This window comes from Thunnus albacares, chromosome 22 (assembly GCF_914725855.1).
Source record: "Thunnus albacares chromosome 22, fThuAlb1.1, whole genome shotgun sequence".
Classification (NCBI taxonomy): domain Eukaryota; kingdom Metazoa; phylum Chordata; class Actinopteri; order Scombriformes; family Scombridae; genus Thunnus; species Thunnus albacares.
The window spans coordinates 9,734,378-9,758,079 of record NC_058127.1 but is presented as its reverse complement, the minus strand read 5'-3'; the positions used below and the strand labels follow the sequence as shown (position 1 = coordinate 9,758,079).

Genomic DNA, 23,702 nt, shown 5'->3' with positions numbered 1-23,702 from the left:
TTGTAGATGGTTATGTGGAAAGAGGAATATGCCGTAAACCCACCAAAAAAAGTCTAGTGCAAGAGAGCAGACAATGTGGACAATACAGATGTGATTTAATACTCAAGTATCAACAAGATCATGAGAGTTTACTGGAATATTCACCCCCTCACTTATTCACCTTCATGACGGAGTCTTGTGCTGTTCATTCCTGTTCTTCATTGAACAGGATGCTGCCACTGCTTTCACAACACTTTAGGGCTTTCAGTGATATTGTCTCTTTTGTCTTCAGTAATGATTCACTAAATTTCCGTGACCAAAGAAGACAGTAAGCTGTAGCATTGTCAAATATTAAACATTATAAAACACCACTAGCTTATTTTACATATTCATAATACCTGTTTTCTGGATGACTTCAGAGCAAATGATCTGCCACAAAGGGCAGCAGACGTTGTGTCAGCATTCTTCTATTAAGCTTTCATGCGTACAAGTATTACCTATGCACCATTTTGCAATAGTAGAATACAATTGCGTAATTAGAAAGTGGACAGTTTGACAGACGTTGGTAGTGTGCTTAAGATGGGTTCCTGTGGTCACTGGGTTTCCCCTCACATGACCCATCTTACTCAATATATTTTCTCTATTACACGTTTCACTCTTCACATGCAGTCCTCAAAGCAAAGAGGGAAGGTGGGGAGTTAACAGTAAATCATCTAAGAGAATTAGACACACTTTTGGAGTGGATTTGCCTTTGGAGTCTATAAAAAGTCAGCATCAAAAATCAGCAGTTGAAGGTCAGTATGCAAGTTTGATTTCAAACTAGACTAACTAAAAAACTCTCAGCAAGTTTTGAATTTTAAGAAAAATTAATTGGGAAAAATGAAAAGTAAAATTATAATGATAATAAAGTACACCTCTGGAACATTTCATGATGAATTATAAATTATATTTAGTTTTGTAGAAGACTAGAATATCAAAAGTTTGCTAAAGGTTTGAAAAAAGTTTTACACTGATTCTCTGTCTTTTCTGCTTCTTAGTTATGTGAAATAAAAGAGAAGAGTTATATTAATGGACAGATTGATTTAACAATATATTGTGCTCATTCATATGATCTTTACATTGGTGGATTTTGTAGGAAACTGAAAGAAAACACTAATATAGTGAGACTCTAAGAAAAGAGGGGAAAGCTGCTTTTATTTTATTTAAAATTTTATTTAAAAAATGTTTAATTCACATCTGAGATAAACAATCTTTAATATGTCAAAAAAAAACCAAACAAAGCAGTGGCGTTCCCCTCCTTTTTAGATTCATAAAAAAAGACATAAAACAAATAAACACAAAATGCAGACGATGAAACTTAATCATATCAATCATATGAAAATACTCTATACTGTATACATTTTTTTAATAATGTTCTGCGACTGGTGCTTTTCAGTATAATATTTACTGACATTTTCCATTTGCTTGCTGCACACAAATGTTACGCAATAAAAGATACATGTGGTTATCACAGGGTGAGAAATATATGAAGTGATACCACATCCACAAATCTATTAGAAAAAAACACATATTTTGTAATGTTTTGCAGCATTGACGCACATTGACGACTCACAACTGCCTAAACCTGTTTCCTGCCTGCATCTCCTGTGACAAGTTGTGTCAGTTGCACAGTTGCTGAAGCCGGGCTCAGATTCTTCAGTGGCTTTCATGATGGCTTCCAATATCACCACCACCTCCTCCACTGCCTCATTCTCTCTGCCCATCAGCGTCTCAGCTCAGGTCGGCATCGCAATCCTGACCCTGGCGTTTGTGCTGGGCTTCCCTGGGAACCTGTTTGTGGTTTGGTCTGTGTTTTGCAGAGTGAGGAAGAGATCAGTGACTTGTTTATTGGTGCTGAATCTGGCCATGGCGGATGCTTTTGTGCTGCTCAGCGCTCCTCTTTTCTTGCGGTACCTGGCCGGCGGCCGGGGCTGGGAGTTTGGCTCAGCGGCATGCAAGCTGGTGCATTACCTGTCAAATGTGAACATGTACGTGTCCATCTACCTCATCTGCCTTATGAGCATGGACCGCTGGATGGCTGTCACAAGGCCTTTTGTGTCTCAGAGAATGAGAACCAAGCGTTCCCTGTTGTTCCTCCTGCTGGGAGTCTGGGTGATTTCGTTCATCCTGGCACTGCCGATGCCCTTCTACCGCAGGTGAGTCTAAAATTTCTTTTGTATCGTTTGAATCTAATACATTTCTAAACTTGATTTTTTAACATCTGTCACTATGGAGATTAAGAACATTTTCTACAAACCCTTTCACAAAAGAAACCTGCAAATTTGTGTGTTGAAGTAATAGGGCTGTAAACTAATACAAATACATAATTCAGATATGTCCTGACCTGTCATCCGAATGACACAATTTACCACAAAGACAACACTATAGACACACGCAGACATCATACACACCTTGCTAGGATCAGCGGAATTCACTCTTTACAGTTGTGTCAGTCGTCTATCCTCGGTGGATATCTGAAAACCATTGATAGATGTACAAAAATCTGTTCAAATCACATAAAAAGCACTCCTTATGAACTTAAGATCTTGGCTCATAATAGTCAGATTCAAACTTTTTCTTCGGTGACAAAGTAATCCAGTAGGTTGTTGTCTGTTCACTGTGAACGGGAGCTTCTGTCAGCCAAAGCAGCATGACTTCTCCTTATGCAGATGTGCTAAAATGCACAACTAACAGACTAAAAACAAATAATGATTTAAAGCTGACATTCAGACATAATTCTGCAAGAATGTGCTATAACTTTTTATCAGTTTTCATTAGATTAGTTGCGCAGGGCAGGATAAAGATGGACTGCTGTTCCAGCCCCTTTCTTGACTTGACAGGGAACTAGAAACAGAGAGTTGAAGTTAGGGACTGTTTTGAAGGTGCCATGACCTCGTGTATTTCTGCTTTGTATTTTTCCACTAACTTCCCATCCTGCTTTTACTAATGATTTCCACCCAGACCTATAACAGTTACACATCTTTTATTTAGATTATGTTTAGACTTTTTTCTTCTTTTGAAGGTGGGTTTCTAATAGAAATCGTGTTTTATTATTTGATTAATTCAGGCCTCTAAACTTGTAGATTTATGGGAGAGGCATCCACTTTGTATAAATCTGGATACAGCTATGAATGCAGCTATTTTTGTGACATAAACAGATACAGATGATATCTTTGCATTACACCCTTGGGAAGTAATTTTCATTGTTTACACATAGCACTGACCACTCTGAGCTGTGCAGAAAATAAATCATAAATATTTGGTTATCTTTCTACTTAACAGAATAGAGAAAAAAAAAAAAAAATACCTACAATACAGTGATGCATTTTAATAGTTGAATGTTACCAACGTATCTGGATTTCTACTGTGTTAACATGTAACGATAAAAAGAATTGTACAGAGAAATATGGAGCTATGTATTTTATTTCTTAATTATTTTCACGAACAAAAGTTTGTAATAAAGTTTGAAAACACAGATACGGAAGTTTATTAACAGCAAAACCAAATCCAAACTGTGAATCTGTAAATCAAAATTTGGGACCATGCATACAGATTTGTACATTTAAATTCAGTTTTGGTAATATCTGGCCTTATTATTTTCTCCAGCTTGTTCTCCAGCTTTCTCTAGCAAAGTTTTTTTTTTTAAAGTTAAAGCTCTTGAAACTGTAAAAAGTTATTTACTGTGCCAACAATTTTGGATAACTGGCTGCAGCAGATCATGCCCATACTTGACTGTTGTGTCTTACCTTTTTAGATGATTAAAATAAAAGCTGATGAAGCATACTGAAAGAGCATGATGCAGATGTGGTCTAACAAGATAACACTTGACTTCCAGGTCAAACCCAGTGTGCTCTGCTCTCAGAGTGAGCCGTGAGACAAGAAAGCAAAGAAAGCTCACTTCCTCACTTAAATCGAGAGACACAGTTCATCTTGAGGGCTCAATTAACACTTTTTTATGTCTTTATGTGCTCCCAAAACCTTTTCTGCTCTTACAAATCCATTTTAAGAGCAGAAATCTGATCTATTCTGGTACACACACTGTTTCACCCACTAAATCTGTTTTGTGGTTGCTTAATAGTTTTGTCACTAATTAACTTCCATACATATAAAGCTGTGGCATGAATTGATGGCAAAACTTTGACAGTGACTGTAAATTAGTGTATGATCAGAAAAATGCTGGTATATCTGCTGTAGGTTAGAGCTAATAAATTAATCAAAACATGAATTACACTTTGTTACAGTCTTGACTCAACACACGTCTCATCATCACATTCACTTTATATTTGTCTACTTTTTCCCCTCTTTTTCTCCTACAGCAATTTTAAGAAGACATTTCCAAACAATGTCACCCTGAGATTTTGCATCCCGTACCACTGGGGCAGCGTGGGTCACAAGGTATTCCAGTACGTGTTTGAGACCGTCATGGGCTGCCTGGCGCCCTTGTCCCTCATCATCTCCTGTTACTCCTCCGTCATCTGTCGCCTGAGAAACGCCAAGTTCCACCGCAGAAGTCAAGGCAGCCGCTTGATCCTGCTGATCATCAGTGCCTTTGCCGTATTCTGGCTGCCCTATCACATCATCAACATCATAGAGGTGATTTTGAATTTTTGAATTTGACCTTCATGAGCCACAAACTATTACCAAGTCCATAAGAGACCAAAAATGTGAAAGTATTCAGACAGACAGGCATGTTGTGTTTCATCAAAGTTTTGGGGGGTAAAATGCTCTCATAACAGGACATTAAAACACCAAATTCACCATTCTGAGAGACATATAGCATCTTTAAACCCACAAATAAAAAACACATAAAAAAACACAAAAAAAGAGAATGTCGCAATTTTGGACAGTGTTTCTATTGACATTTTAGTAAAATACTAAATGCATGCATGTACTGATGGAATTAGTGCTGCAGAAATGTACATTATGAACTTCATAGCCATTATAGAGCATTTTAGAGACCTTTTATTGTTGCTACTGGATATATCCTCAGCTATTATCTTAGAACTGGCTTTTATTTGATAACTTACTCCTTTATCCCTGTTTCCTCCCCTCCCCTAACTTCCCTCCTCCAGGTGATTGGTCTGTTGGGCAGTAAATCAGTGCTCAAAGCTGCTGTTACAGCCCGTCCCAATGTCACAGCCTTCGCCTACTTCAGCAGCGCCGTCAACCCCATCCTCTATGTGTTCGCCGGCAGCTCCCACATTCGTCAGGCTGGCCTCAGTTTCATGGGCAAACTGTTCGAGGCCACCAACTCGGAGAGCAGGAGCACGTCAGTTACCCGCAGCGGCCGCACAGGCTCTTCACCAGATGAGAGCTCTGTTCTGCAGACAATGTCGGTCAAATTGGGGAAGGCTTTTAAAGGCAAGAACAAGGAGAGCAGCAGCAGCATGGCAGCGAGAGATTCGGAATTCAATACTCTGGCAAGTGTTGAGCAGGTAGAATAGTTCCAACTCAAACCATTTTACTTGGACTACATTTTACAATAAATTATTTAAACTGTGTGAGTTCACTCATAATCTTGTAATTTTGAGCTTTCACTTCCATGAGCTTTATCACATTAGACATTAAACTGAAAAATCAGCATACTGTCAATAAAATCTCAATATCATTGCTAGTTGAAGAATCAATTTAAGGAAATATCACTTGGTTACAACAAGAAAAACAGTCTCTTGGTTGTTTGCCAAACTTCTTTGAACTATATGTACTTTCTGCATGTATCTATTTAAAGTTATAATCCTTAAGATATCAGTTGTGGTAAGTCATTACTGCAGCAAACACTCCTTGATCAGCTACTTTGTCAGAAATACAACAGAGGAGAAGCTGGCATATCTGTTTACAGCGCAGCCAAACAAAGTCGCATGTGGGTGGCCTGTCACCTGCAACGCTTCATCTGACAGATCACTGTGGCTGCTCCTTGTTGTTCCCTTATTCCCTGCAATATTTGAATGATCAGCTGTCACAGCATGTCAGAAATGACCATATGCCAGGTCCAAGTACATGCCAAGTGTCCATGGCAAATAAGATGCAATGTTATTGCTGAAAAAACAGGGTTTTATCTCATGAAAATAGGGATTATAACTTTAAGTGTGTATGTTACAAAGGGAAATATGTTTACTTCCTCACCAAAGCATTGTTAGTCCAGAAATGGACAAAATCATTATCATTTGTTTGTGTATTTTATATGATTGTTATTAGCCTGAAACTTTATATACATTATCATTTTATCTATGTAAATTATCATATGTATTTCAGATGTGTGGAATTTATTATGGTTTTAATACGTAGCTTACAACTTTTATTTAAATTCTATGTAACTGCTGTAAAGTCTTATGTTCAGGAACTCATAAATATGCATATAATGTATGTGGTAATTTGTACTCAAAAACAAAAAACAATGTTTGTTAACTTAATAAAACTCTTTTAAAGTTTCTTTTAAGTTTTTTCCATACAAGTACACAAAGCACTAGCTTGCAAAAATGAATGATTCATTTCAAGGATATATAAATTAGGCAACTTATGCAATTCTGAGCAGCACAACATTTCGCAATCAACATTTCACCAAGACGTCCTTCCTTTTACTGCTTAGTGGATCAGTGTGTCCGCTATTTCATAACATCTGACTAACACGGCCAAGTTGCAAGATTTCATGTGGTTAATTCAAAGTACATGCCAAGTGGCACTGAATGCCTATTACTGAAAAAACAAGGTTTTATCTCATGTAAATAAGGATTATAACTTTAAGCGTGTATATTACAAAGGAAAATTACTCTTCCTTATGTTGACTTTCTCACCAAATCATTGTTGGCCCAGATATGGAACAAAATCGTTATCATTTGTTTGTATATTTTATATGATTTCTAGTCATGGCCTTTTTTTGTTATTAGCCTAAAAACTTTATATACATTATCATTTTATCTATATAAATGATCACATCTATTTTAGATGTGTGGAATTTGTTATAATACCTAGCTTATATATATACTACTTATGCAATACATACATACATACATACATACATACATACATGTATATACATACATACACACACACACACACACACACACACACACACACACACACACACACACACACATATATATATGTTAACTTAATAAAACTCTTTAGTCATTTACACAAGTATATATACTATATACTATATACCTATATACTACTTATGCAATACATACATACATACATACATACATACATACATACATACATACATACATACATACATACATACATACATACATACATACATGTATATACATACATACACACACACACACACACACACACACACATATATATATATGTTTGTTAACTTAATAAAACTCTTCAGTCATTTACACAAGTACACGAAATACTGGCTTGCAAAATTAACTTATGTTTAAATTATGTTATTTATGCAATGTTCAGCAGCACAGAACATTTCATAATCAACATTTCACCGAGGTGTCCTTCCTTTCACTGCTCTGTGCATCACTCTGTCCTCTATTTCTTCACACCTGACTAACACGGCCAAGTTGCAACATTTCATGTGGTTAATTCTCTGTTTAGGCCTCAAATATTCTGAGAGAACAACAAGTGGAGGGGAACAATGTCACAGGAAACATGAGTTACGCATAAAGATGTTGATTGGAAGGACGTTGACATAAAGAAATCATGATCGCAACCTGGTGACACAAGTGTACAGGATGATGATGAGATGCAACTGACATTTCTTCATCAATAAGTGTAAACTCCCAACCTATAGCAGCCAAGAGGCCTGATGCTGTGAGAGCCACACAAGAATGTTAAAAACCTTTAATCATCTTAACAGGTTTAACACACGCTATCCCCACTCTAATGTAGCTGCTACAGACTATAGTGGCAGTTTTAACCATGTTCCAATTCCTAGGCCTATTAATCTGCAAAGTATCTTAGTTTTGACTCCACTTTTCTTTTGAAACCCAATGTACTCACAGGTCCATGGGAGGTGGGGAAAACACTGAATGAAAACTTATTTGAAATCCAGGGGCTGCAACCTATGGCACGCATGCCCACGGTGGCACATGAGGCCACAAACACAGGCACGCAGAACAGTTCAATAAAAATATTTTTTAAATATACAGTTTTTTTTTTTTTTATAAAAAACATTTTAAAAAAAACAAAACATTTCTCAATAGAAAATATAGTCAAATGGTGAACACACATGAACAATCTGATTTAAAATAATACTAAAATAGTAGTAAAAACAGCTAGCTAGCTTTCTTTTTTGCTTCATTTCAAGAACAACTGACGATGGCTGAAGCAAAAAAAAACAACAAAACAAAATAGGTTGCCTAATACTCGCCTCTTTCAACCATCTTGGACAAATAAAATCAGATTTATTTCACTAAAGGGCCAAGCTGTGTGCACTCTCTGCTGTGAAAATGTAATTTTGAAACAAAGGAGAAAAACCTCAAAGATAAGGCTGATAAGCTGAATCAGTTAAGAGGGTAGTGGCCCAGTATGGTAAGCAAAGCAATGTGTTTACAACTCTATGTGACCGCAAAAACCAAACTACAGAGGGCAACTGTAAAGTCATGCAGTGCATTGCTAAACACGGGAAGCCATTCTCTGATGGAGCATATATACAGGAGGCTTTCCTCACCAGTTCGGAGATCATATTGGATGGGTTACCAAACAAAGACACAATCATCAACAGGATCAAAGAAACGCCAGTTTCTGCGAGAACTGTAGAGAGGCACATTACCGACATGGCTGAAAATGTAAGGCACCAGCAAACTCTTGCATTGCAAGATGCATCAGAATTCAGTGTAGCTCTTGACGTTTAGCAGTGGATTGCGACAAAGGAGAGACACATGAGGAACTTGTTGTTTAAAGCATGGTACCACTTAAGGGAAAGATGTGGTGAAAACATGAGCATTTTGAAGAGAGAGGAGTTGATATCTAGAAAATATTTGCTGTTACCACCGGTGGAGCCCCCCGCCATGGCAGGGAAGCAGAAGGGATATGTGATTATGATTGAAAATCATCCTGTGATGAGGTTTCATTGCATTATTCACCAGGAAAATTTGTGTGCAACAATTTCAAAGACTGATCTTAATAGCATGATGGCTAAAGTGGTGAAAATAGTTAACTATACTGTTTGTTTGCTCCTCTTTGACACACCGTCAGTTCAGATCTCTGCTGGAGGAGATGGACAGTATTTGCCACTCCATTGCAGTGTTAGGTGGATGTGTGGCAATAAGGTTTGAACGGTTTGTAGAGTGCTTTGATGCAATCAAAGCCTTTCTTATTGTGAAGGAGCGAGACAACCCTGAGCTCGATGATGAGAAATGGCTTGTGAAACTCATGTTCTTAACGGATATCACAAGTTCAACGTATAGCTGCGAAGTGCAAAGTGCTGGCTGTGTTTGACGCATGGATGGCATTTGTGGTGAAGACTGAAGTCTAATCACAGGACATTCAAAGTGAAACCTTTCGTTACCCCAAGCACTTGAACGAGCTGTAAGGGCATCAACCCATCAACTGGGATGACGACAGCATGTACATGTGCGAGCTGGAGTCAGAGTCCTGTGCCAGATTTCCAGGACTTCCAGCAAAACAGCCCATTCTTTTCTTTTTTGATAAACCGAGAGCACTTGAAGAAGAACATCATGTCCTTCTTTCAGTAGACAGGGATTGAGGCGTTTGAAATGTAGCAGATAGAACTCAATGCATCCTTGCTGTGGGCATCTAAATTCACACAGCTGTGCAAAACACTGGAAACTGCCGACATCGATCAAGGGGCCTCAATTCTGGCCTGTTGGGAAAGCTTGCCAAAGAAATTTGACTGTCTAAAGAAGGTGGCGTTTGCATTGATCTCAGCATTTGGAACCACATATATGTGCGAACAGTTATTCTTGCATATGAAGCCAATTTTGAGTCACACATGCAGCTGAACGACAACAGACCATTCAGAGGTGTGATGTGTCAAACAGAAAATCTCCAAATAAACACCAGAGATCATGCAGCTCAGCAAAGAAAGACAGGGATAAAGGTCGCACTAAATCAGTGTATGTGCCCTAGTAATTTTCATATATTTGAACAAATAATTAAGTGTGTGTGTGTAGAGCACAGATCTTTTGGCATGCAGAGTCTAGCCAGGGAGACAAGCAGCAGCAGTAAATAAATAAATAGATAAATGCTGATGAAAATTAACTGCCACTCAGGTTTGTGATTTTTTTTTAAACATTGTAAAAGTGGCACAGGACATCCAAAAGGTTCCAAACTGTGACACACAGCTTATTACTTGCTATCTAAATGTACACATTATACATTAAATGTTTAAATGTTTCAATCTGAACTTATTTGCAGATTCCTCTACATCTTAGCAACACATTTTTAGAGCATTATTGCACCTGTGCAATAAAACCACCTTTACAGCACAATCCACTGTTGCAAACAACAAAAATATATGTTCCTGCATTCTAGCACCCAAGAACAAAAAAATAGAAAGTTATATACATAACATTAGCAAAGTCCACCTACAATCCTCTTCAAAATATACTTGAACTGTACATATACTATGCATAAACTGAAAAATCAGGTATGGGAAACAACATTTTTATAAAGTTATCCTCATTAAACCTTAGTAGATGATTAAATCCCCCAATGTGATGTTGTTTTTTTTTTTTTTGCCTCCAACATCTTTGGCTCCAATAAGCGCCCATCTGTTTCTTAGCCACTATTTTGCCATTTGACCCACCTTTTGAATTAATACTGAATTATATTCTGTTTGTAATAACATGTCAAATTATGGCATGAAGGAGAATGAAAAGACAAAGTCTTCACATGAAGGAAAGAGCAACTGGACAGGAAATTCTTCTAAAAGAATAAATAAATGGTGAAGATTTTTTCATAAAACATGTGTTTGAATAGTCACTGACTGACAGTGGTGTCTGCCGATTTCAATTTCTGCTTTATTTGCTTTTTCTCTCTTTCTCTGTCTCTCCCTCGTTGCTGATTTAATAACCCAATGTGTCTCAGGAGATAAAGCACAACAGTTAGGTCACCATCAGGTTCAATACCAGTTTGACTCACATGAAAGAAGAAAACAAAACATAACGAAACTTAATATGTAGAGCTTGCAGAAGTGGAGCATTTCCTTCAGTCCCAGAAATAGAGCACTCAGTCATTAAATACACTTTTAAAATGTGTAAGCCCCTGGGTCAAAAAGCTACCTCGTGGATCACTCACTGTAGAGCATTGTCCTTTCAAAGAAATCTATTTCTAATAGAAAGGGAAATGCAAAAAGATAAAGAGACAATGAGCAGTCAGCGGAAAAAAGCCTTTAATGAAAAGAAAGGGATCAACATTCAAGACTGTTGTTCATTTTATTATTCTTATCTATTTCCTTGTCTCCTGCATTGCTGTAACACACAAATTTCCCCTCTGATGGATCAATAAAGTCTTATTCTATCTTATCATATTATCTTGCCAGCCATCTGTGCAGCACACATATCCACTCTAGCTGTATTAGATTTCTATCACAGGAAGCTGTTTGTGAGAGTGGAACATTGAACGGCATCTATATAGGACAAAACTGTTGTGCAATGCAAGACATGCATCATTGTGGTTTTGTGACCTCATTTAACATCACCTTGGATTGAAGAAGTTGAGTCAAATAATGAGAAGTTATTTCACTGAAATTTTTTGAGGTTTTGCACAAACTGTTAGTTGACTTTGAACATGTAGTCCAGAATAAATGACAGACAAAACTCTGTGTACAAGACAGAATAAACTCAATCACAACACATTATTAATATGATAAATTAAAATAAAAGCTAATTTTAATTTAATCAGTACAGCCAATGGTCCACATCAGTCTGGTGGGCGTACTGGAGGACCTGCTGACTTGTGTGCAGAACTTCTTGTCGTCCTTTTCTCAAAGCGGGCTGCTCACATAAAACATGATAAATCCTGACATTTTGACTGACAGACCGACTGAATGAGACCAACCAAAGCAGCAGGGGATTATTATTAGATATTTCAATATTTAAAATCAATTTTTCAGACTTAAGAAGACCCACAGAAGACATTATACAATTGTCTTCACATAGTAAGTAGCAGTCCTTCCCATGATGAGTAAATTGACCTTAATTTGTATAGTCTGCGGAGTTTCCTTTCTGCGGTGTCTGGTAGAGAGTGAGAGTATTTTTAGTAGCTGACATTAGAAAAATAATAGCAAATTTTGGAAGAGAGACGTGAGAAAGAACATTTCACAAAGCTCCATGGATGACGTATTAACCACTAGGCCACCAGGGCACCCAAAAGTGAGTTATCATTGGAATTGTTTTGGATTTATTACAGATAAGCAATGAAGGGGGACAAAATATTCTGAATTCTTTGAATCTATTCTCTCTAGAAAACCTGATTATTTTAAAGTGAAGGATCCTTTACTGTACATGTCATTTGGCCAAAGCTATAATAATGGTGTTTCAGATCATTTCCAACTCTGGAGTAGTTTTTTCTGCTATAAACGGCCATTTGGGCTGTAGTACCCATGTTTTTTCTCCTTTTCTACCCATTGTTTCCCACACACACTAGAGAGGCACGTCCACTGTCACCCGGAGAGCTGCAAAATTATTTTCTTTAATATCACATGCACTTGTTCTGCATTGTCACTTACAAGTACAAGTACTGCTTATTTTCCATTTTTTGCCATTTAACAGCCAAGCATCCTCGTTTTAGATGTGCAGTTTCATGCAAAAATGTGTTAAAAAAGTAATCATGCAACGTTCAGACAATTTAACATAAACACCTCAATAAAACGAACCTTTCCCCCTCAGAGTTAAAACTATTGATTTCTGCTCAGCATACACAGTAACTGATTAAACTCACATTCCTAAACACAAAAGACTGCATCTGAGTGATTGAAGTTATATCACAGAAAGACAACAGTATGAACAAGTGGAAATGGGTACTGTTTTGTGTTTTTGTCTTGGCCTTGAGTCCGTTTGGGCCAGATCTTGACTCAGACTCCACTGCTATTTGGACTTAAACTGTCGCTTAGGTACCTTCAGTGTGTTCAGTATCTCTGATGTGCCAAATATGATCAGCGTGGGATCTTTTTGCACTATAGTACTATTGCACCTTCCACAAAAATTTAAAATACTGCCTTCAAATATTGGCAAAGTTCCTTGGCTTTCCTTCAGTTAAAGACTTTAATTTTTAATCAGTCAGGTGAAGAAGTGGCAGGGTACAAGCTGCTAGATCTGTATATGGGTGTGGCATAGCCCCAAGTTTTTCCCAGCACTTCTCCTTGGGGTCATAGCGATGCACCCACTTGGTATCCCTTGCTGTGTCTGCTGAAGACCCTCCTACAACATACAACCGGCCATCAAGTACAGTAGCCCCTGGTGACAGATGAGGCCGAGGCAGGGCGGGGATGGAGGACCAGGAGTCGTGTTGGGGGTTGTACAGCTCACAGAGGAGTTGGTCTCCAAAACCGATCCAGAGAGGCTGCAGCCCTCCGGCTACGACCAACCCCCTCCCCAAGGCTAACATGACATGACCTGCCCGTCCCGCTCCTGCAGTCATGGGTGCTCTGGGAGAACAGCCACGGGAAGGGTGGTAGTGCCACATAGTGGGGAGGCAGCGCTGATGAAGGTCGCAGCCCCCCGAAATATAGATCTGCCCATCCAGTACGGCTGCAGCATGGCCGCAGATAGCTGTGTCCAGAGAGTGAGCCCGCCTGCAGGGGAGAGGACACAAAGTTACCAGCTGGGTGAGGGTGCCTATCAGAACAAAGTGATAAATTACACCTTACTGTTTAGTTTTATGACCCTCGAAACTTTCTATGACCTACATGTTACCCTCAAAATTCTCCTCAAGTGGCTGTAAAGTGAGATAGAACTTTTTTCATGGTTTTGAAAATATGTTTTTCAAATGTTATGTCAAATGGAAAATTCTTGCACACAGTCTGTCATCATGCTTCCATGTAATTCAGCTCCAGTTATTTTATGTTTGGAAACTAGCCTCAGGTTAAAATCAAGTAACTTGCTTCTTAACATTTTGTAGTGAAAGTAACACTATACCTCCAGGCATTTTCCTCGGGAGTGTAGTACTCCACGGCATCCAGGTATTGGCTGTCGTCACGGTTACCACCCAGGGCAAAGACCTTCCCTTCTAGACACACAGCAGAAAAGTAGTCCCTTTGACACAGCATGTCAGGCAGTCGTTCCCATTTACATTCGGTCAGGTCAAACCTAGAGAGAGGGATAGAGTAGATGCTTAAATTTTTTTTTAAAAAAATGACCTTTATTTATTTTTGATTAGTTTATGTTGGATTTCTTAGAGAAATATTTTATAAGGAAATAGCTAAAACTATATCACATGTTCAGCATGTTGAGAAGTGGCTTTGCTGTTGGCTGAACAAGGCAGCTATTAGACAAGTTATATATTTATACATTCAGAACAAATTACTTAATAGGTAAAAGAACTGATACTGAAGAATATAAGTTTATGAGGAAAAATAGCATGTTAAAAATGTCAACTTTCATTGCACCTCTTCCAGACTGTTTTAGAGCAACTGTGGATAGGGTGGCAGTGGCAAGATAGTGATGTTTGATTAATCTCTGTATTTGTTATAGAGTCCAACAGTGCCCCCAAATGTCAAGTATTTAAACTGTGAACTGTCCTTTCAAAACAAAAACAGAGCTGGAAGGCTATTTTTGGATATGGGGCATGAAGAGACTGTGGGATCAGTACTGATATCACACATGGGGGCATATTTAGCTACTGATGCAAAACACCAAGGGATCACCAGGAGAGCAACATTGGGATGTGTCATATCGAGACAATCTGAAAGGCTGCATAGGCCTTTTCATGTGAGACATGTCACAATAGGAAAAGCACAGGTTTAAATGATAAATTGGAACTTTGCCATCCATATTTTTACCTATAAAATTAAACCTGCATTGCCTGCAAAAACTGATTTTTTTGGCCATTAGGGGGCAGCAGAAACAAGTTGACAGCAAACTGTTGTTTATATACATATCCAGCAGTTATGTAGCAATATCAATATTCATTTAGAGTTGTGTTTCTTCTGTAAGTCCAATGTTCACTCTTTCAGCTCTGTTTTTGCTCTCTACCAACTCCTGAGGGAAATATATGGCCATTTAGCTGCTAAATGCTCCATGTTCACCAGCTAGTCGTTACCTGTGTTTGTTTGTTGTTTGGTGCTGAATTGGTAGTGTAAAGTGTCTTTTTAGGGTTTTTTTGCTCAAATTTAACGGTATTGAACATTTGCACAAAATATCAAACACCAGTAGCTGAATTTCTGGCCTCTATGAAGTGCTCCCAACCCTACCTCAAAGCACACTTGAGGATGTCCAGTGATCCATAGTACATGCGTCCTCCCAGGATGTATAGTTTGTCCTTGAGGAGGCAGACAGAGTGTCTGAATCGAGCTGGTTCAGGGAGCTTGGCCAATGGCTTCCACTCTATGCTTCTAATTAGACCGGGTCCATGGTGGAGCTGGTGAACATACCACAATGTCTGGTTGGGAACCCTCCTCATGAATTCATCATCGACTGTGTCACCGCCGACCAGAACCAGAACCTCAAACAGGACAGAAGCAGGGATGAGAGATAGTAGAGTATTTACTCTACTATATTTCTATTTCTAATTAAACTGTATTTTGATGTGTTTTTATCAACCTAGAAATACAATAATACAATAAAAACAATGTTAAACTGTAAGGTTATTATAATGAGTACGTAGTTTGGGGTGCGAGGTCGGCAATCAGGCCCTCTGTAATCGCCGTTTAGGAGGCTTCGAATAGCCTCTAGTGTTTCTTTGGCCCCAGGGCTCCTGCGAAGAAGGCTACAGCTCAGGGCCTTCTGGAGCTCCGAGTTGCTGAGGAGGGGGAGACGAACTAGGAAGAGCAGGCCTGGCAGAAATGGGAGTCTTTCTTTGGGGTTGTCCTCCACCCAGCTCACTACTGCATTGAACACCACAATCTAAGAATGAAGGGGAAAAAAAGAAGAAGAGAAATTCATTTCAATTTACAAGGTTCACACATCAGAATTTTTGTCTTCTTTGTTGACATTCAAGGTTTCAAAATTGGCAGGATAAGCCATGGTACTGGTAAAACTTGTTCAGCAATTGACAATCTTGTTGATTTATAAGTCTTTTTTTGTCAAATCTACAAATTTATGACAATTTTCAAGGCCCTAATTAAAGTGGTTAGTAAAAAGTGCAAAATGTCTGTAACATGTCAAAAAATGACAAATGCCCACTACAAATGAGGAAAGTCCAAAGTGATCCCTTCAAATTGCTTACTTTGTCTGAAAAACACTCAGAAATTCAATAAATATTCAGTTTGCAATGATATGAAATGAAAAAAGGAGACAGGCTAATCCCATTTCAGAAGCTGGACTGGTCATACATTTCTAAGTACATACTCACTATGTGACTCAGATTCCCATTGAAAGTTGGTTGGTTGGTTGTTTTTCTCTTATCTGCAAAACTATAGATAGTGGTAATGTTGCATAAATTGTAGGCCTATAAGAGCACATTCTTGTGGCCTGGGGGGTTAGTTTAACATGTTTTCTTTTTTTTCTTAAAACATTTAGACTTTATGGTTATGCTGCTGTTTTTTGACCATCATTAGTAAAATAAAAGAAAAAACAGTATTTACCTCACTGTCTACACACAGCGAGTCCTTCTCAAGCAGCCTGTCCAGAAGGGGATAGGGGACATCCTTGAACTTCTCTCCAGCAGAGATGCATTGGAAGTGGGCTAGGATGTACTCCTCTGCAGCCTGCCGCAACTGTACCAGCCCATAGGTCTCAGCCAGCACCAGCACGTCCAGACAGGTGCTTTCATCCATTCTGTCCCGCAGGAAGTCGATGCACAGAGAGAGTGCATCCTGTAGCTGGAACTGCAGCAGTGCATCTGTAAGCTCCCAAATCTGCCTCCAGCCAAGTCTGAGCTGACCTGTGTAGATGAAGCCGAGTATGGATTCAATGACCCAGGATGAGACGCCTCGCAGGCACACAACGTCCTCACTGGATTCCCGTAACCCTCCACAGAGCAGTGCCCGGAAATAGTCCCCACCTGCGGCTAGCACCACACGGTGTGCTAAAAGAAGTGGAGGGAGAATAAAAGAGGGATATACAAGTAGAGAGAGAGAATAAAAGTGTAGAAAATTAGGGAAAAGTAGAGCCACGAGCAAGCAGATACAAGGCTTCCTCACCAAAACTCCTCAATAAATGACTGATGATCTGAAATGTCTACTAAGTCTTTCTTCAGGGCTGGACCAAACCACAGACTATGACAACACCCAATGACAGCCCTCTGAAACATGCATTTACAACTTAATCATCAGCATATCTCAATCTGCAGATGCGATGACACTTTTCTCTTATCTATTTCTGACATAATTCTACTGTATAACCGGATGTTTTCTGCACTTGCAACAGCATACCATGAGTTACCATGTGTCATGGAGGAATAATAGTACACAGGTTTGCAGCCTAACTTGAAACATCCATTGTATACATTTGCGTAAAAGGGTGACTCACTATTCATAAGTATGAAAAAACTCACTCGCTTGTTGTAATCACTGTAACTTTCTCCTCCTACCTGCATAGCTAACAGCTGATAGCAACAAGTTTACAACCTATTCTGGGAAAGGGTTACAGGGAAATGTACAAAATCTCTAAATTAGGTGGAAGTACGTGAGAGGTTTACGTGATAATGGTGCACCAAACAAAAATTTGATACTAGCTTGTCAAAATAACTCAACATGGAGAGCATTTAGCAACATGGATTGGTGATAAGAGCATCTGAAGGAGACATTTTCCTTTAAACTGACATTTTTTTCCACCTACTGTAGTTCCTCTCAACTCCAGCTCCATCCAACAAGTCTGCCATACTAAATTGTGCAAGAAATGCTGTGAGATTATTGACTTAAAGAAATATTATAGATGTAAAATGATTATGTAAATATCCTACAGCTTTATAAACATTTATACCGATAATTTATCAAAAGGTTACATTGGAGAGGGGATCTAGACAGGGTTTCCCACTTCTCCCACTCCTTTTTGCTCTAGAAATCAGAGTTGGGCAAAATTCAAAAGGTGTCAGTATAGGTAAACTTAATTTATTTGCTGACGATCTTTTGAGGTATTTAACTATTTTGGAAAAATCAATACTGTCTTTGTTTAAAAAAAAAAATCTGAATATTCAATTGCCTCAGGTTATAAAATGAATATGGAGAAAACAGAAATAATGGCCATAGGAAACATAAAAACAAAACACAGGCCCAACAATATTGTTCTCATTGCCTCCCAAAATGACCCAGGATGTGACATCACACACTGTTGCCTCTTACCCGGGTATTTCTCTCCATTCTCTGCTTGTATAGTGACATCACACCCTACTCCTCTTTCCCATAAGTCCCTGATGACAGTCAGGCTTTTCTCTATTTCCTCAGCTGCAGAGGTCGCAACCTTTGAAGTACATTTTGACATGAGCCGCTCCATCTCAAGGCATTTGCAAGCATTCAACACCTCCTCCATTATCCCGTCTTTACCCAAGTCCACGGCCACATCTCCACAGTATGAAAAGTCCAGAACAGCCCTTAACCCAACTGGGGTCAAACAAGGGGCTATTTCCTCCACTTCAAGCACAGGTTTTTGTTTTAAACCAAAAAACGCGTCTGGTGTTTGACTGGCAGATGCTAGCACAAGTCTGTGAGCTTCGAAGGAGTTGTTTTGGAGAGGAAAGGTGCAGTCTAGGAGCAGTCCTTCCTCCCGAAGGCTCTGTAGGCAAGTGAAGAGACACTTGGAGTGTGAGGGGAGCATGCAAGGCAGGAGATCTAGGTCTTCTTTGGGGAAGGGGGGATGATGCCTCAGTTTTGTGTCTGTGTCACATTTTTGGTTTAGGAGGAGAGTCCCTGGTCTTCCTTTTCCACCAGGACCTGAATCTTTTCTGTTTCCCACCCTTCCTTCTTCACCTCCATCCCTTCTGTCTACCCTTCTTTCTCTCCTAATTCCTGATACTCCTTCTCTTTCTTGCTGTTTGTCTCCAGTCTTTCCCTGAGTCTGGAGTGTCCTTTTGTGGACAGACACGCTCCTGACCTGACCCACCTGCTTGTCACGATGCAGACGTCCAGACATTTCCTGTCAAGGTGCATTGTACCAAGAACAGAAGAGCAAAATGGGAGAGATGAGTAAGACAAGGAAAGCACAGGGACAGTAGGGAGGAACAGTGTGAATGCTGCTTTCCTGGAAATGTCACATACTGTAGTCATTGCACTAATGTACTTTCAGACACACATTGATTTCCCTTATGACCCCTGTGGTGTCTTTTGTGCTTTCTAAACGTAACCTCGCCCACAAAATGAACGATAAACAATGTCAGTATGAGCGACGCTCCCAAGTTCACAGGAGGTTACAAGCATCCTAGTCATTCTCTCTCACAAGCATGTTAGTCACTCACTCTCTTTAGCAATGCTGAGAGAGTTGACTGTGTCAATACCCAAACATCGCTCTCTTGAGCAATCCTGTTTGTGTGCATATCCCTATACTCCACAGAGGTTAATATATGGAAAGTTACAACCGTTTTTCAAAATAAGAATCTCTGAAACACCCAGTATCTCTGGGAGACATGGGATACAGCAGCAGAACACAGTCTTTTCAATTAACTATTGTAAGAGGAGTCTTCACTTTATTACAAATGGTTAATATCTCATTTTAGAACAAGACGCTGCTTAGAAACCTACCTTGTCGTTTCCTCTATCAGTGTGGGTGTAACAAGTGACTTTGACCAGGGCACAATGGCATTGTGAGCATGTGGGGTGCAGGAGGCAATGGAGCAGGTTTAATTATAGCTGGGTGCTGGCACTATGAAGAATACACTGCAAGAAGTTAAAACCTTTAAGAAATCAGGCAGTTTACAGACTAAGAAGTCTGTTTCTTAAACCACGAGGGAAAATGTGTGACTGTTCACTTTTTTCGATGCAAATTTTAAATTAAAGAGATTAAATTTTGTTATTAAAGGAGTGGTCGGCTTGAATTTAAGATGTTCTGTTTTCAAAAAAGTACAGCAAGTTAAGGACAAGGGAATTTCACCCACCAGACTGGCAGATACTTTTCTTGTTTATGGACAGTATTGTTTTTATAATTTAAAGGCATAAAAATGGATTACATCCTTCATTAAAATTCATATTTTTTGTAGTGTGTGACTGTAAACATCAACAATAACACAAGCTTTCTAGACACCCCTCTGTTACTACTGCTGTTTCTAAACAGTACAAGTAAATCATACTTGGCTATTTGTAACATACTGTACAATAGTTTCTGTCATATATTTAAAAGTGTAAAAGCTGTGTGTGTGTCTGTGTGAATGAGTGTGTAAATGCGGATGTAAGAAGCCAAATTCTACTTATTGTGCCCTCACTATCTGTTGGGTATTGTTTGGTCCTCACATCATGTTTAAAATAAGACAATTATTAGCTAGTTTTTGAATAGATATTGATTGACATTGTTCCATGTCTTTGGAAAGACATTTGGCTAAAAAAGTAGTCTTTTAGAATGACTAAAGTCCATGCTGAAGAGTTGGCAATGGTAAGAAATAGAACAGAGTAAGTAGAATGATTAGCCCTTATACTATTTTTAGTGTGTATCTTATGAAAGCAGAGGAGGATCTGTAGTTCCTTCTTGTGAATTACTGACGTAGTAAACACTATTAGGTCATGTACAGTCAGCATTTCTAAACGTAGGTTGAGTCAGCCAGCAGAAAGTTTTCAGTTCAGCTGTTGCATCATCTCAGAACATCTGAAAATATACACAGTCATCAAGAATTACTGTTGTGTTAAAAATGAATAACAAATGTACAAGTTCTTTTTAAATGAAAAAATCTATTAAAAACATTTCTCTTGGAAAAATAGGCACAATAATAATTTACAAGGATCTCTGGAGTGCCAGAATAAGCAACTGAAAATATCTAATATATTGAAGAAATATCCTTGCATAAATAATGAATAATGATCCAAAAACATTTCAGAAATGTTCATCTTCACATGTAATTTACTGCATGAGTTGAAGAGCTAAAGAGGGAATTATTTTGTTGTTAATATTTTGTCTTGGTAATATTTTTGTGCTGAACAATATTTATGTGGAATTTTTGCTGCCTTCTTCCCAGAAAACCACATTAAAATCAAGGGCGGTATGTGTAGTATTTTGAGTTTGCAGTATATATGCAGTAGGTGTAACTTTTCCTTTCTAAAATCAGTTATTGAGGCTAACACCAATCACCCGCTTGTTCTTCTGTTTACTCCAAACTCTGCTGTTACTGCTGTCAAAAATCCGAAAGACAACACACCCTGTGTTGTGTGATTTTTTTTTTTCTCAGAGATTGGCTACCAGAAATCATATGAACAGAAAATTTAAAAAAAGGTTATCTGAGTATAAGTTGGAGAATATATAGTTATTGTTTATGACTTCATATTTGTAACACAATATGTGAAAATGAAAATGATAATCATGTTAAGATGGTTTCAGGTAGTTTCAATTCAAAGCATGCGTTTCAAGGTTTGTTTTGAGACCAAAAGACATTTTGCTGGTCATCAGTTGAATGATCTGCTTTATTTCAACATTATTAACTAAAATGACAAATTAATGTTTAATTTTTTTCAGTGTAGATAAGAAGATGATGTGTGTATGTGCGTGTGTGTGTGGGGGAGGGAGGGGGAGGAAGGGGGAGGGACGGAGATGAGAAAGATGGGAGGGGATGTCACCTACCTCATCAAAGGTATAAATTTCGACAAGAGTTGCACTGTGAAATAAAAGAAGGGACATTTTTCATCTGTTGGTAATTATTCATCTGGAAAGCAACTGTGTAAGTACTTAAGACTTCTTTCTGCTTTAAAATAACTAAATATTATAAAAATTAAATGTTTTTATATGTCAGAATAATTAGAAGGTTTATTAAAATGTGTATAATGATTGGATTACTGTTAGGTTTTTGCTGTGAGTTTCAATAGTGTTTATCACTGTTAAAACTAACAACAGTAAGACTGATCAGTGATACTGAATCTTATGTTCATAGAAGCCAAATGCTGACTTTTATCATGAGTTAGTAAGAGGTTTTTTTATTTTTTTATTTTTTTTACAGTATCACAGTATGAATAATACTGTATATTCTACTAAAAACAGAGCACAAAATAGAGTAACATTGGCATATCTTGGTCTAACTGGAAAAAACATACATTTACAAGATATTCGCACATACTAAACCCAAACAATTTATACTTTATAGGTATTACATATGGGAAATATATGTGAACAGAAAACACAATTTTAAGTATGTACATTGTACAAAAACTCATTATTTTTTATAAAAAGGAGACTTGAATGATTGTCATCAGTGTTGAATCAGTATGTCAAATGAGAGTTCTTTTTAACAGCATCAGTCACTATCAGTAAAATCAAACGTTTACCAGCTGTAATGGATTCACATAGTTACAGTGGAGGACATTTACAGTGTATTTAAAGCTGCACTGATCTTTTATTTTTAAATCAACAATGAATCAAAATACTATTTGTAATGTGAAAAGGGTTGCTAGTAGTGACAAACCCACAGAGAATTATCACCCGACTCAGCAGCTGGAGCGTTTCAACCTCTATTAGCTAATTGTTTTGGTTTTCAAACTCACACGTTTGGTTCAGTCTCACTGCTCTCATCAACCTTGTGTCTAGCCTTGTCTGAGGAAGAAAAATATTTTCCGAACAAACTTCCATTAAGCCCTAATTTTTCCACACTGTTACACAGGAATCAGTAAAACTTGCCGATGGGGCAACTCACATCTAAACGTGCCGGGTTGGTCCACGGTGCTCTCCCTCATGTCGGCAACAACCAACAACAAGATGGTAGCCTCCAGATTCCTCCAATCATTGTTGTCTCAGACATGGATTCAAGGTTTGCATCCATTTTCACTTTCTAAAAACTTTTTCTTCCAAATATGGCCTACTTTGCCAATTTAAAAAGCAGATCTATCCTTTACTTAATCTTTTGGAATCAGTCATAGTTTTTTATGTATCATGGATTCAATTAAAATGTACAAATACCTCATAATAGACATTTTACAGCCCCCCTTAAAGGTGCAATATGTAAGAATTATGTAAGAATTTTAGTTTAAAACATTAAAAAATTATCTAAAATTACCAACAGAATGTGAAGAAATAATAAAATGAGACCTTCCCCAACTCTCGGTTGCCTATAACACCCTGTGGACTGATTTCTATATGAAGGACTCGGGACTGTTTCGCCGGGAAAACCCAAAGGATGTGACGTTTATGCACACTCAGATGCCTTGCCTGTCTCCCATTCCTCTAAAGTGCCAAAAGCATACAACACTTGCTAACGTTAGCTTAGAAACAGAGTCTGCTAACGTCCGATCCTGAGCTTGCTTTCTTCCTATTGGACAGGTAAGTTAAAATTACTGCAAAGCATGTGAAATATATTGTGATATTGTGGTTTTCCCTGGCCATTCTACTACTCGCCTGCACTGACGGAATGTGAGCACATATGCAAGCATGAGCAACAGGATGCTGACCACAGCTCACTTAACAGTGTTGTCATTGATGAGAAGGAATTTCTGATTCTTACATATTGCACCTTTAACCCTGACAGATGCCATGTTG

General features: G+C 38.4%; 2 protein-coding genes across 2 annotated transcripts; one reads left to right on the top strand and one right to left on the bottom strand.

Moving 5' to 3' along the window:
- Positions 1-650: 650 nt before the first annotated feature.
- ltb4r (leukotriene B4 receptor) lies at positions 651-6,448 on the top strand. The gene is made up of 4 exons (XM_044341419.1): positions 651-773; positions 1,568-2,174; positions 4,335-4,611; positions 5,091-6,448. Exons 2-4 carry the CDS (start codon positions 1,687-1,689, stop codon positions 5,460-5,462), a joined length of 1,137 nt encoding a protein of 378 aa, XP_044197354.1. The 5' UTR covers positions 651-773; positions 1,568-1,686; the 3' UTR covers positions 5,463-6,448.
- Positions 6,449-11,321: 4,873 nt separating this feature from the next.
- LOC122973706 (kelch-like protein 33) lies at positions 11,322-19,842 on the bottom strand. The gene is made up of 7 exons (XM_044341415.1): positions 19,781-19,842; positions 18,389-19,178; positions 16,691-17,133; positions 15,768-16,010; positions 15,359-15,609; positions 14,085-14,255; positions 11,322-13,741 (listed from the first exon to the last, which is right to left on the bottom strand). The coding sequence occupies exons 2-7, from the start codon at positions 19,173-19,175 to the stop codon at positions 13,219-13,221; spliced, it is 2,418 nt and encodes an 805-aa protein (XP_044197350.1). The 5' UTR covers positions 19,176-19,178; positions 19,781-19,842; the 3' UTR covers positions 11,322-13,218.
- Positions 19,843-23,702: the final 3,860 nt, after the last annotated feature.